This window comes from Mesocricetus auratus, unplaced genomic scaffold, assembly GCF_017639785.1.
Source record: "Mesocricetus auratus isolate SY011 unplaced genomic scaffold, BCM_Maur_2.0 Super-Scaffold_100019, whole genome shotgun sequence".
NCBI lineage: Eukaryota > Metazoa > Chordata > Mammalia > Rodentia > Cricetidae > Mesocricetus > Mesocricetus auratus.
This window is the reverse complement of record NW_024429200.1, coordinates 1,775,803-1,791,262: the sequence shown is the minus strand read 5'-3', so window position 1 is coordinate 1,791,262 and position 15,460 is coordinate 1,775,803. Positions and strand designations below refer to the sequence as shown.

Here is a 15,460-nt window from a genome sequence, read left to right as displayed (position 1 = left end):
GCTCCAAAGCCACAGAGAAACCCTGTCTCAAAAAACCAGAAAAGGAAGGAAGGAAGGAAGGAAGGAAGGAAGGAAGGAAGGAAGGAAGGAAGGAAGGAAGGGAGAGAGAGAGAAAGAAAGGAAGGAAGGAAGGAAGGAAGAAAGAAATCTATAGTGTAGAAGAGCAGCAAGAGACATAAGTTACCACATAATGACCAAGTCTCGGAGGGTGGTGACAGAGCCCTGGTCCTATTTTGAGGACCACAAACTACTTTGGGGGAGGGGTGCAGGGAACAGTCTTGCTACTGGGACCCCCAAAATCGACATTAGGGAGAAGGTTATGAGGTAGGCCCAGGGCATCTGGACAGAGCAGTACAGGGCTTGCTCAGAGACAGGGAACTTCCCTCAGGCTGGGACACATTGTTCAAGAAAGAGACCAGGGGAGAAAGAATTGTAAAAGTGGATTGAGGCATGCAGAGCCCACTGCCCTGTACGGGGGGGGGTCAGGAGCTTGGAAGTAGAGGAGTGATTGCTCAGAACTTCAGAATTCTCTGGCAAGAGAAAGTACTCCGTTTTGCTTTTTAGCCCTCAAGATGCCAGATGTCCCCAGACATCTCAGGCAGATCCTTCTGGAGCAAATGAGAACTGTAAATGGTACATCTGGAATCTCTTCTACAGTGCCCAGCCAAGCGGTGTGGGCAGGTTCCCGGGGTCTGGGTGTGGGCAGCTTCCCGGGGTCCGGGTGTGGGATCAGGTTCCCAGGGTCTGGGTGTGGGATCAGGTACAAGCCTCTACTCTGATTCCTAGTCTTTCTCCACACATGGGTAAATGACTGACCTAGCTACTATACACCATCAATGTGCGGGGCTCAAATCACTTTAGCAATGTCATAACTCAAGACCCTTTGTTTCCTACTCCCCAAATGGGAAATACTCCCCAATACTCAGTGAGATGCCATTCCCCAAACTTCCAGACTTCCAAAGACTTTAAAATGCTGAGGTCTTTCTTTATTCTTTTTCTTCCTCCCTCCCTCCTTCTCCTTCCTTTCTTTCTTTCTTCCTTCCTTTCTTCCTTGAGTGCGTAGTATCAGATCTGCAGAGAGTGAAATTATAACCTAACAGTAGATATATTGAGGGGCAAAGGGAACATGGGACCTGATTTTGGTGAGAAAGCCACAGGAGTCAGACGGCCTGACCTTCTTTTTTCTCGTGTTCATGAAATTATTTAAACACAAAATTCTAAAGTCAGAGATGCCAATGAAGTTCCTTTTAGATTGGATGCGTAATGCGGAAATAGGGCGTAGCCGGCGCTACGGGTACGTACATAGATCTCTCCCTACAAATGTGTCACTTCAAGTAGACCGGGTTAATGATATGGCCCTCTAAGAACCCAAATTTAGAAGATGACTGCTTCCCCTCCCCCCTGGGTCCCCAGCAAATTGTTAACCTGATATTTCATAGCGTGTTAGCTATGTTTTGCATTGATGTAACCAAACTGCAGACAACGGCAACTCTAGGGGTGAAGGGTCGACCCTTGCACACAGTTTAAGGGAAGCAGTCCATCACAGCATAGAAGGCACAGAGGCAGGAGCCAGAGACAGCTGGTTACGTTGCACCTGCAGATAGCAGACAGAGAGTAGGTAAGAAGTGAGACCAGCCTCCAGACCCCCCAGTGACCTATCTCCTCCAAGATCCTACTTCCTAAAGGGTCTACAGCTTCCCGGTACAGCATCTCCATCTGGGGACCAAGTGTTAAGACATAAAAGCCTGCTGGGCATTGGTGGCGCACGCCTTTAATCCCAGCACTTGGGAGGGAGAGGCTGGCGGATCTCTGTGAATTTGAGGCCAGCCTGGTCTATTGGATGAGTTCTAGGACAGTAATACCCTGTCTCGAAAAACCAGGAAAAAAAAAAAGATGAAATGTCAGAGCAGCATTTACACAATGAGACCAAGCCCGTGAACCCAATGGGGGGACGCCGTGGGGAAGAAGATAGTTCAGAGGATTCCTGGCGTTCACCCCAGCCTGGAGATAGAGAGGTCCTCCATGGGACAGGTGCCGTGCTCAGACCCTCCTGGCTGTGCTACGGGTTTGCATGTTTTATTTATAATTGTAGTTAGAGCACTTCCAAGGAGGTATTATTAACCCCATTCCTCGGGTGAAGAAATAAACTCACCAAGTTTGGCCTCTGACAAGAAACGGTGAAGTTCCAGGGAATGGAGTCCTAGTCACTGGAGATAACCTTGGGTGTTTTCTCTGCTTGGAGCCAGTGTGAATTACCCAAGTCAAAGTCTTCCCTCTCAAGAAGAACGCCAAGGGTGGGATGTGGGAGAGCATCAGCAGGGGTTGGAGACTGCGCCTCTGAGCAGGGGAATGCCTCTCCCCTTCTTGGCCATCTCCCTGTAAGAATTAGAACTCACACACCTGCCTCTGTCTATACTGTCTATACTGGTCAAACCCTTTGAAAAACACTGGGTGATGATTTACATAATAATGTCCAGGCTGAGCAAGAACTTCCTTTCTTGGGGAATTTTCTTCCCAAGCTTAGTAACTGTGCCTACTCACCAGCAGTCACCCAATCCCATGTTCTGTCCCCTCTAGGGACAAGCCAGGCTTGGCTGCTAGACTGTCACCCAGGCCTTAGCCAACTCAGACTGTAATAGGCTGTACTATAGACTGGGTGCTTTAAACAATAGGTACCTACCTGTTTGCTCTCAGTTATAGAGGCTGAAACTGGAGAAGGGGTCCTGGAATTGTGGCTTTTGGTGGCTTCTCTTTTGTGGTTTCCAGGGAGCCACCGATCTTGCTAGGTGCTCACAAGATCCCCCTCTGGAGACAGTGTCTCATTGTGTAGCTCAGGCTGGCCTCAAACTCACTATATGTGGCCCAGGCTAGCCTAGAAGCCAAAATTCTCCTACCTCAGCCTTCTGGGTGTTGTAATTACAGGCACACGCCATCATCCCCAGATCAAGGCCCTAGTCTTCAGATTTCATCTAATGTTACTGGTTTCCTGGGAGGTCACATCTCCAATCCAGCTACACGGGGAATTAGATCAACAACATATGGGTTTCAGGAGGACACAAGCACGCAGTCCACAACAGCCCCAGAAGAAATCCATTTTTGAAAACCAAATGGTATCAATATTTTATGTGATTAGAAGCACAACATATGTGCATCTTGAAAATGTTGGGTGAGACAAAAATAAAAATTCCCTCATTGTCCTACAGAGATGAGACACAACAAAATGAAGCCTGCCTTAAGAGCCGGATGGAGGAACACTGGGGTTCTTCTGGTCTCCTGTCCACACTTATGCCGTATCCAGCTGCTTGTCGGGAAACACAGGGAGGGGGCTGCATGGCTCTTTCCACACAGCCAACCCAGAGAGCCTTCGCTTGTATGCAGCTCATGCAAGAGGGGGTCTTCTATAACAGTGGTACACAACACAAGAAACAGAGAACGGAGACGGCGGCCACTGACCACCACTCAGATCAGGCTCCTTTGTCTTGTGGGTATTTTCTCTGCATTACTTCTTAAAACATCTTCATATTACATGCCCCGTCTCATGTCATATTAGCCCAGACAGAAACGCCATTATCCGTTCAGTCGTGACAGTTAGCAGGCGTGGGATAGAGAGCTGCAGTCACATGGTCAGCAGCAAAGCAAGTTCGGTCCCGTGCACGTGGGAGAAGCCACGTAGGCAGCTGGTCCTGGCTCGACGGAATTGCCCAGGTTTGCATTGGATTCCACCCAGGAGAACTCTGCTAATGCACAGGCCATGCTTCTAGCTCCTGAGATGTTTGTGTAAGTCAAATTGCATACCGCATCTCTCTTACTAGCGTATGGATACTTACGCTTGATGTCTAGGGAGACTTTCATTCCAACAGGTTTTTGATGGTGGTGGTTTGAGGTTTGTGTGTTTGTTTTTGTAATTTATTTAATTTAGAAACAATCTCATTTTACGTATCAATCCCAGTTCCCTCTCCTTCCCATCCTCCCATGCCCCCCACCAAACCCCCTATCCCACCTCCCATCCACTCCCCAGGGAGGGTGAGGCCTTCTATTGAGGGATCGTCAAAGTCTGTCACATCATTTGGGGGAGGGCCTAGGCCCTCCTCCCTGTATCTGGACTGAGAGAGCATCCCTCCATGGGGAGTGGGCTCCCAAAGTCCATTTGTGCACTAGGGATAAATACTGGTTCCACTGTCAGACCCCCATAGACTGCCCAGGCCTCCTAGCTGGCACCCACATTCAGCAGGCTTGGTTCAGTCCAAGGCTGGTTCCCCAGCTTTACAACTGGGGTCTGTGCGTTCTCACTTGGTCAGGTCAGTTGTTTCTTTGGGTTTCTCTTGACCCCTTTGCTCATCCCTCCTCACTCTCTACAACTGGATTCCTGGAGTTCAGCTCAGTGTTTAGCTGTGGGTGTCTGCTTCTGCTTCCATCAGCTACTGGATGAAGGCTCTAGGATGGCATATATGGCAGTCATCAATCCCATTATAAGGGAAGGGCATTTAAGGTAGTCTCTCCACTATTGCTTAGATTCTTAGTTGGGGTCATCCTTGTGGATCTCTGGACATTTCCCTAGTGCCAGATTTCTCTTTAAACCTATAATGGCTCCCTCTATTAAGGTATCTCTTAACTTTCTCTCCTCTATTCTTCCCCCAACTCAATCTTCCTGCTCTCTCCTGTCCTCCTCCCCCCCTCTTCTTCTCCCCTTCTCTTTCTCCTAACTCCCTCTCACCCCTCCCCCCCATGCTCAGGAGATCTTGTCCCTTTCCCCTTCTCCGGGGGACCATGCATCCAAGGGTCCTCCTTGTTTCCTAGCTTGTTTTTAAATGCTCTTCTGAAATATGTTTGCATACATTTTTAAAAAGCTTCCATTTTCAATATTTTATTAAAATAAGATTTACTTGAAAAACTACTGTTATTAGGACAATTGAAGGGATTAGCAGGTAAAGGCTCTTATTGCCAAACTGACTAGTTTCTTCTCTGGAAGCCCCAAGGTACAAGGAGAACGCCAACCGGCAAGTTGTCCTCTGACAGCCGCATGTCACCATGGTACATGCATACGCACACATACATACTGAGTAAATAAATAAGTTCCAGAAAATAACTTGAGAATGGCAACCAGAGAAGCTAGCTATTGAGATATAATTTAGATAGTATTGAGTTTTCCAAGTATTAAGAAAGTCAGATTTCTTCGGAATGATGGTCTGGGAGACATTTTAAGGGATCCATCTACACGCATTCTTGTATGATGAATTATTCAGTGGATGGTTTGTGAGAATTTAGAAGAGAATGCCTCTGCCGTGAAGAATTGATGCAGTCACCAAAACCAAGCCGGACTCACCCTAAGCATTTCTGTCCTGAATGGACTTCAGGATAGACAGCTGGGTCAATGACTCTCCTGCTTCAGCCAATCCCTGACAAGGTCTCCTCCTTGGGAAGGTGGTACCAGGCTGATTTTTTACTTGGGTTCGTTCGGACTGGCCAAAAGATTTTGAACTTTTCTGCAGACACCTAAAGTAACTGTCCAGTGAGGGGTCACAGGTCTGTGCTTAGGCCAGTTTGCATAATCATGAGGTGAATGATAATTTAGAAGGCACATTACCAAGAAGGCATGGAACAAAGAAGGAATGGTTACTGTTCCACTTTGAGTCATAGGAATGCCCTTGGGCTTCTCAGACCAGCTCCCTCCTACAAGGCTCTCACACCGGTGCAGGTAATGAAGCCCCGATGTCATAAGTGTGTCCCCATAGGGCATATGGGGACAGCTGACAGAAAGCTGTGAAGGGAGGGCCCCAACACAGCCACACATCCCCCGACATCTCAACAGCTGACCAGACTGTTCATACATGTCCAGGATTTTAGGGTAGTTTAGGGGGTTGTTCTTCCCAGAACAGCTGAAGACAGCTTTCTGTGGAAATAAAAGCAATAGAAATGCAAAGCCCAGCCAGGCAGTGGTGGTACACTCCATTAATCCCAAGACTCGGGAGATAAAGGCAGGCGGATCTCTGTGAGTTCCAGGTCAGACTGGTCTATAGAGCGGGTTCCAGGGCAGGCTCCAAAGTTACACAGAAAAACCCTGTCTCAAAAGACAAAAACTAAACCAAAAAGAGAAAGCAACACATTTCTAAAAATTTGCCAGGCGTTGGTGGCACACACATTTAATCCCAGCACTTGGGAGGCAGAGGCAGGCAGATCTCTGTGAGTTCGAGGCCAGCCTGGTCTACAGAGCAAGTGCCAGGATAGGCTCCAAAGCTATACAGAGAAACCCTGTCTCAAAAAAAAAAAAAACAAAAAAAAAAAAAACAAAAAAAAAGAAAAAGAAACGCAAAGCCCAGGGCTAGAGAGATGGAGCAGTAGGCCAGTTGCTCTTCCAGGGGACCTGGGTTTGGTTCCCAGCACCCACATGGCAGCTCGTAACTGTCTGTAACCCCAGTCACAGGGGATCTGGACTCCACAGGTACTGCACATCGTGATTCATTCATAACATTACATGCAGGTAAAATACCCATACAGATAAAACTTTTTTAAAATATAGAAAAATTTAAAAAAAAACAAACACAAAACCTTTCTAATGAATGGACCCATAGAGTTAAAGAATTGGTTGCATACAGTTATGATTCATGGGAAAAGACTGCATGGCTTTCATTGACCTGAATTTTTCATTGACCTTGATATTTGTTTGTGGTGCGTCTTCTGTAGCAGTCAACGTAAACCTGACCTTGCTGCTGGCTTACGGTGTGAAGATCACAGAATGTGATTAATTTACTATTTACTAGATAGTGTCTGGAACAGGACTGTGTTCTACCTATGGGCTACTGTTCGGGACTAACTTTTTTTAAGAGGAGAAATAAGAATAGAGAAAGGTGTACAAACTATGAAACCAGGGAAGCTGCTGTAATATATATCAGTCCGCTCCCCATCACGGTAACAAACACTTAGAAAAAGGAAAGGTGCTACGCTATGGCTCACAGTTTTAAAGGTTTCAGCGTGTGGCTGGTTGGACCCATTGTTGTGTGGTTCATGATGGCGGCACATGCAGAGAAAACCTCTCACCTCAAGGCCAAAAGTGAAAGAGAGAACTAGGAAAGACTAGGGCCCATAGTCCACTGAAGGACACATTCCCAGTAGCTTAGAGACCTTCCGCTAGGCCTGGCCTCCTAAGGGCTCACCACCCCCTCGGTTACACAATCCTAAGGGGATCCATTACATCCAAACTGTAGTAGAGGGAAGAGGAATTTGCCTCTATACAATAGCGTATCTCTGACAAGTAGATTAGCATTTTATACTTTTTTCCCAGTGTCTTAAGATTTGAAGAGCAAAAAGCAGATATTGCATAATCACTGAAATTCATCTATCTGCCCATCCATCCATCCAACTCATAATTACATGTGCCGGGTTCTGTTTCAGATTCTTGAGATTAAAAAAGAGTAGAGCCGGGCGTTGGTGGTGCATGCCTCCAGCACTCAGGAGGCAGAGGCAGGCGGATCTCTGTGAGTTCGAGGCCAGCCTGGTCTACAGAGCGAGTTCCAGGACAGCCTCCAAAACAATACAGAGAAACCCTGTCTCAAAAAACCAAATAAATAAATAAATAAATAAATAAATAAATAAATAAAAGAGTAGAACAGACAGACAGAAGCCTCCTCTGGCTTCAGGCCCTCCATATTTTAACATCAAAACAACAAGAACCAGGTGCTGGAGAGATGTCCTAGTGGGTAAGAAGAATATTGCTCTTGTAGAGAACTCAGTTTCAGTTACCAGTGTCTGTGTTGTGTGGCTTACGACCACTTGTAACACCAGCTCCAGGATTCCCCAAGGCCTCTCCATTGACAAGCACACACGTAATCTTAAAAGTAAAATGGGGGTGGGCGGGCCGGCAGAGGTTAAGAACTTTTGTCACTCCTGCACAGGATCTGGGTCCCAGCTCCCACACAGTGGCTCACGACCACCTGTGACTCCAGTTCCAGGAGATCTGCTGCCCTCTTCTGACCTCTGCGGGACCAGGCAAGCATGTGACCGCACACACATATAGGCAAAACACCCGTTCACATAATAAACCTAAAATTTTTTAATTTTAAATACAGTTTTAAATAATAATAATGGAAACTAAACACCAGGCACCGTTTCAAAGTATGATTTTCATAAATGCACAGAAGAACCTACAATAACATGTTGGCTCAGCTACGATGCTATTCTAGAATGTACCCTAGTCCAAATGATCCCCCTTGACAGTTTGAGCTTTGCCTCTCAAATATGTAGGAGAGAATAAAAGGCCATAAGGAATTCTACCCATCTGAGCGATCCTGTTGGAAGTCAACGTGATCGCAGCCAAGCGTGCCATCTAAATGTGCTGGAGCCAGCTGTCACCACGCAGGTGTATAGCTGTCACCACGTAGGTGCGCATAGCACCGCTCTCTAGACCTTTCTCATGGTGTTAGAACATTTTCCACAATAAAGTATTTTAATACTAAGAAGCCAACAGTTGCCTTGTGCAGGTCAAGAGTAACCGCGTCTTGGAAGGCTTAAGCTGCTGAAACAAATGAAAATCCATCTCTCAGAAATACCATCAAGATAACTTCTGGGTTAATTAAAAGTTGGAACGGCTGACCCTCAGTTCCTCTGGATACTAGATTCTATGCTGTGGTGGGAGGTCTGAAAGCTTAATTGGAGCAGGCATGCATGGACTTGGGGTAGTTCCAGGGCCAGGACATACGGAGTGTGGTCTAGTAGCTCACTAATGCTAACCACATGTCAAGGAAGCCGGGTACTGATTTGAAGTTTTGCCTAAACTTAATGATCACTTTCGTAATTATTTCACCAGATTTACTTTTCATCCTTTTTTCTTTTGTGCTTCTGCCACAGAAAGCTTACTTAAGCTTCAAATAGGTATTTATAGACACTGTATTTACAGATACTGTGCATACTCCCTTAATCTTAGCCTCATTGAAAGTGCCTTGGAAATACAATCTTCTTTTCCAGAACGCATTACGTGCAACCTTGTCCATCATCTGCAGCCGATTCAGGCACAATGCCCTAATTACACCTCTGTTGTCTATTATCAGATGACACCTCTCATCAGCCAAGCCTGTGAACGTCTCCTGGCTCACTTAAAACTCTACGCAGCATCAAGAGACGCATTCGACATCCAGAGGTAAGGCTGCCCCATTACAGGGGAGAAGCCACAGCCCTGAGTGGCTGATTCTTGTGACTGTACATAATTGCTGGACAGTTACCTTGGGAGTAGCCAACTGAAAATGCCAGATGCTCCCAACAGCACAGACGAACTAACTAATGAGAAGAAACCCACTTGAACCATGATACAAAGCAACCAGAGATGCCGCCCGCTGAGGAAATTCAAATACGCAATGGTTAGTCCCTGAAGAGACCTATCCTCCGACCTCCGTGGACGTAATGGGCAAGTCATGCCCTAGCAGGAAGGACAGGGACTTTGGGCAAAGTCCCTAAACTTTCATATCAAGAAAAATTGTGAGGTCATATGTGGTGGCACACACCTTTCACCCCAGTACTTGGGAAACGGGGGCAGGCAGATCTCTGTGAATCTGAAGGTAGCCTGGTCTACAGAGTGAGTTCCAGGTTAGGACAGCACAGTGAGACTCTGTCATGAGGCTGAGGCTACAGTTCAGTTGGTAGAATATTTAGTTGGTGTGTACAAAACCCCGGAATTAACCCCTAACACCGCGTGAAACCTGGTATGTCACTATACACCTGTAGCTCTGTGTTCTGGATATTGGGTACATGGGGAATTCAAGGCCTGTCTGGGATACCTGCAAAAATCAGAAATTACAAAAAAAATCATATAAGCAAGGCATATGGTCTGCCCTGTTCAGGAAACAAAGGCAGGAGGACCACAAGATCAAGGCCTGCCTGGGCTAAAGTTCCATGGTGGGTAGGAGGGTGATGTTAGGTATATACAGCTGGCAACGCAAGCGACTGATTCTTCTCCTGGCAACCGTTAGATGTTTTACACTAAAGTGTGGCTGGCTGGCAGCAGACTGGGACCAGAGTGACTGAAGGTCACCCACAGCTAACTCAGTTATCACTGCTAATAAATCCACAGTCAACACCAGCATTCACGGTGTGCCCAACTGTTGACAGGGCTTCTAGTCCACATTCTCGGACTGTATAGAAGGTGGAGGAGGAGAAGGACCTCCTCAACTAGTGAAGCAAAGCAAATGGCTCCTCAGTGCCTGGAGTCGTTAGGCACGAGGGTCTGGTGGAATCGCATCCAGTAGTCACGCATAGCTTTTGCTTCAATAGGGAAGCCTGTGGTCAACTGTAGAAACGTCTTCAGTAAAAGCAGTCAGAATTTTAGAGCCACCGAGTCACGGCATTCCTTCTCCACTGACAAGCTGGGGCTGCAGAACTCAAGCAGAAGAGGAACTGAACGTGGCTGTATCCATGACAAACACAGACTCACAATTATAGACGGATAGTAACAACTCGTTTATTAGCCTCCTTTAAAAGACCTTAAGATGGCAGTGCCTTTAAGAAAACAAAAAAGATGGCTGGAGAGATGGCTCAGCGGTTAAGAGCACTGGCTCCTCCTCCAGAGGTCCTGAGTTCAATTCCCAGCAACCACATGGTGGCTCACAACCATCTGTAATGAGATCTGCTGCCCTCTTCTGTCTTAAGGACTGGTGAGGTGGCTCAGAGGTCAGAGGGAATTGTGAGAAGCTCAGTGATCGAAGTTTGATCCTCAGAAATGACACAGAGAAAGAGGCCGACTGACCCACACAAATGTGTGCAGTTTCAATCTGCTGACAGTGGAGACGGCAGGGTGTGGAAGACGGGAGGAAATAACAGACTCTGCAAAGTTGTCCTCTGACTGTCACATGTGAGGTGCATGGTGGCACCATGCCCCCATATCACACTCACACACTCACATTCACACATACTCACACAAACTCATACACTCACACTCACACACTCACACACTCACACACACTCACCACTCACACACTCATACTCACACACACTCACACACTCTCTCACACACACACTCACACACACAGACACACACTCACACTCTCTCACACACACACACACACACACACACGCCGTGCAAACGTACACAATAGTAATAAGTATATAACATTTTATGAAAGAATAACGCTAGTTTAAAATGGCCTTTGGGAGGGACAGGCTTCCTATCCTCAGGTTGAATTTTCTCCGGCTATTGGAAGACACATTTACTTTTGTTTGTTTGACAGGGGCAATGGGTGTTTTCAGTAGTAAGTGGATCCTGGAAGACTGCCCCAAAGTTTGTCTGCTGTCTGTTCAAGTGTTTGTTGCACTTTCAAAAACCGCAAAGTCGCCAGGTGTTGTAGAACTTGCCTTTAGTCCCAGCACTGGAAACGCAGAGGCTAGCCAGCATTACATGCATCTTAAGAAAGAAAGAAAAAGAGGAGGGAGGGAGTGAGGGAGGGAGGGAGAGAGAGAGAGAGAGAGAGAGAGAGAGAGAGGGAGGGAGGGAGAGAGAGAGAGAGAGAGAGAGAGAGAGAGAGAGAGAGAGAGAGAGAGAGAGAGAGAGAGAGAGAACAAAAAAGTCTTCCAAATCGTGAGAAGGAAGAAGGGAGGGAAGTTAATAAAATGAACTAATTAGGTTCGTTCATCAATGCCGGTTTGACAGCTGCCGTTAATCATTAGCTTCTGAGGAGGGCTGTGCTGCATGGGGCTGAAGCCCCTAGACTTTTGGGCTCCTGCTTTGCTCCTCACAGAGAGTCCCCTCCGAAGATGTGCACCTGGGTGTTCCAACTCTGTTCTAAAACTTGAGTCAGTGATGCCATGCCCTTGGCCTCTCTCCCATGGCTCCCGGAAGGCTTCTGCTCGTACTCATTCAGGAAGCTTCCCTATCACTGCCCAACTCAGATCTGCCGCACCAGCCCTGTGGTGCCAAGACCAGCCATGTAGACTAGGAGGGACGCACTGTGCGGAAGTCAATACGGTGTCTTTCAGAGTCCAGTGTTTCTCCCGCCACAGGTGTTACTGCTGTTACACCACAAATGTGGTGGCCAGTGTGGCCTTCGGCACCCAGGTGGACTCCCAGAGCACGCCGGAAGATCCCTTTGTGCGACACTGCCGGTGTTTCTTTGCTCTCCGTGTCCCGAGGCTCCTCCTGACTTTCATCTGTAAGTGCATCCCCTACCCAGGGTGGTGAGACCAGACCATCACCCATGGGACAGCCTGCAGGGCCGAGTCCCTCCCACTAGGAAAGAGAGATCAACCCTCGGGGGTCTCTGGGGGTTGATCTGCAAAGACTTTATCTTCCTAGAGCCGCCAGAATCTCCTTGTCACAATCTGGGGTGACTTATCACCAACACAGGTAACCCTGACCTCTGTCACACCAGAAAAATGGCGCATGGAAAGGCAAAGTCAAAACTAGAACCCCAAAGTCTCTCATGTCCTAAGGCTTTTTTGTTTGCTTGTTTGTTTTTGTTCCCTCAAAATCCTTTTCTGGGGACTTCTCTACCAGAAGCCAGTGACTGCTAAACTAGAAACCACCCAGTTTGATCACTGGTCCATTGATTTTTACAAGGGAGTCTTTTCCTTCTGGCCACTTCCGGTATCTTCCTGCTTCTATGGAAACATTGGAGTGTGTGTGAGTAAGCCCTACAATTGTCGGCCACTGTGCCATACTGGCGTAGTCCAGACACTCCCGGGCCAGCTTCCTTCTTAATTCTTTTTCATTCCCCCCTCCATCTCTTCATCTCCTCCTCTTCCTCGTCTCCTCTTCCTCTTTTGAGACAGGGTCTTGTTTATACAGTCTTGTCTGGTCTCCAACTAACACTCCCTTGCCTCACCCTCCTGCGTGTCAGAATTACAGACCATTCACCAGTTTCCCCTCTCGTTTCTGAGCCAGCTTCTGCGGGAAGTCTCATCACCTCTGTCATCAGCACAGTGAAACTGTAGGCATCTGTGGGGGGGTCAGCCGGCCTTTTTCTTTGTGTCCAGGAGGTCTGCTGGGGCTAAGGCTGCCCCTCCCATGCACCTTCAGCCATCAGACACCCTGTCCTATGAGGCAAGGGGTTCCATTAGCAAGGCCCCTGCTCTCTGTACTTCTAAACAGGCTGAGGACTGAGTGTGAGCGTTGGGATCTACCAGCCCAGCTTGACTCAACGCAGAGGGTCGTGTGCAGCCTCCTTGGCAGGCTGAGAGTCTGAATGGTCACATGCCTCTGTGGCAAGGCCTCACCCCTGGGCCCAGAGCCTCTCTTAGGGAGATTTGATTAAGTGTCTTGACCCAGGCTGCATGTTGCAAGACAGGGGAGTATCCATAGTGAATGGAACCAGTATCCTGGTCAGCAGCAGTATGTCTTAGGGGCAATTCAGGTGACTGCTGTGGGGACATTTATTCCAGAGAAAGACAGATACAAATGGCCAGAAAGTTGGAGTAGATGTACTTCTTTGTGAAGCCTTAACACACCGCCAGCCACCTAGTCTGTCCTGATGAACTGCAAAGACCCCCCCCATCTGAGATTGGAGATAGGGGTTCCTAAGCGTGAAGTCGGGTTTGCAAGGCCAGGTACACAGAGGACTCACTTTATTGCACAGGCAGATAATGAGGGCTTACGGTGGGCAGGGAAACAGGATGGAGAGCTGGGCTCAAGTGAGATCACACTCTGCCGTGAGAAGCTCGCCCGTGTCCGGAGGGAAGATGGGCCTCCCCAGCGGCTCCGATTCAAGACTGGCACTTGCTTCCTAGTAACAGGAATCTAATAGCCCTGGTTCATTATCACTCCCCCCTTCAATGCCACTTTTGTTTTTCTCTTTCAAGTATCATTCCCATCCATAATGGTCCCATTGGCCCGGATTCTGCCCAATAAGAACCGCGATGAACTGAATGGCTTTTTTAACAAACTCATTAGGAATGTGATTGCCTTACGGGACCAGCAAGCAGCGGAGGAGGTAACTATTTTAATAGGATGCAGCCTGGAAACAGAATGGAACCTAATTTGGCATCACTCTCTCTTTCTTTTCTCCACCCTCCCAAACCCTCTCATCACATGGGGCTGTCCTACGAGTCTCCCGTTCTGAGCTTTCTAGGGCCAATGGAAAGCAATAGGATGGAGGGAAGGGAAGGTCCCCATCAATGTGTCTATTCCTGATGTGAGCTTTAGAATTTAATGTCTCACACAACCTGGATATTACACCCAAGCACGGGTTGCAACAGCCCCACCCCATCCCCAAATTTTCTAAGTAAGTATCTCATGCAATTTTCATGAGCATAGTCTTTCTGCTGAAAAGTAGCAGGATGGGGATTCATAGCATGAATAGCATAAATATTAGCAAGAAGTTTGGGCAACTGTCAATCAATCCCACACTCTCTTTCAACACAGAGATTCTTGCTGGAAAATCTGTGGTTGAGGGCCCTGCTCTGCTTAGCATGCTCCCCATTTCCTCTTTCCCGTACAGGCTTGCACTCTGCTTGGCACACAGTAGAGATAAGTAGATACTGGTTGAACTTGACTCTAAGTAGATGACGTTTTCAATGTAAGAAATAATCCTTCAGCATCAGGAGATACCCCTGCCCATGTTAAAGCTGTCTATTAATGGTCTCATTGCATAAGAGACAGTTACTAAATTGAAAAAACAATGGACTAAAGGGACTTTCCCTTAACTGCCTTGAGCAAGATGAAGCTTTAAAAGGGGTTTCTCAAAGGCAGTGGCTCAGAGGGATTCATAAGGCCTAATGGTTAAGGCATTGGCCTAGAATGAAATCTGAGTCAATTAGTAGCTTGATGCACTTAGCAGCCCTGGGCAGCAGCTTGTCCTACTCAGCTACACACCCTGGGGACTGTGTAGCAACTTTTTCTAGATAGGGAAGGTGTAGAGAAGTACATACAAGCTCTCAACCCTTGACCCACACCACCATCAGCTCCACTTGAATGCCCTTAGAGGTGGGGGAAAATGGGCCAACTGGTATACCCAGCCCCACTCTGAAGCAGACAGAAAAGACAGGGCAATTTCATTCAAATATATGTTTCTGGGCCATGAGGAAGAGGCCTAAAGGACATGAGATAAAGAACCATTTTCAAGCCTCCTCATTGCTGAAAAGGGCTGCCCTGTGAAAGCTTACACACACACACACACACACACACACACACACACACACACACACACACACACACATGCCTGAAACCCACTTACTGGCTGTAGAGCCAGGCTGAAAATTCAAAAACTGCTGCACTGAGTGACTAAGAGGTGAGAGGTTATTAAAGAGCCAATTACTGGGATTGCCTGAAGCTTTTCCTTTTATAAACTTTACAGCTATTTGTTTCAAACAATGAGTTGATCTGAGAAAAACCTCCCAACCACAAATCCAGGGCTGCCCGTGTCAAGTCAGAGCTATACAGTTACTAAGAAAACTCACTTAGAACCCATCTGAACTCTGTATACATTCCATCAAACAGATGTGTGTTTGCACAGCGAAAATGCCACACAGATGTTAAAAGGTAAATATT

General features: G+C 47.3%; 1 protein-coding gene across 1 annotated transcript in view; it reads left to right on the top strand.

The window, feature by feature from the left end:
- Window positions 1-15,460, top strand: part of Tbxas1 (thromboxane A synthase 1) — a 173,135-nt gene that overhangs the window by 100,720 nt on the left and 56,955 nt on the right. The window contains exons 6-8 of the mRNA XM_040728790.1: window positions 9,042-9,130; window positions 11,980-12,128; window positions 13,774-13,904. Of these exons, the coding sequence (XP_040584724.1) occupies window positions 9,042-9,130; window positions 11,980-12,128; window positions 13,774-13,904 (369 nt within the window). The remainder of the gene's footprint in view (window positions 1-9,041; window positions 9,131-11,979; window positions 12,129-13,773; window positions 13,905-15,460) is intronic.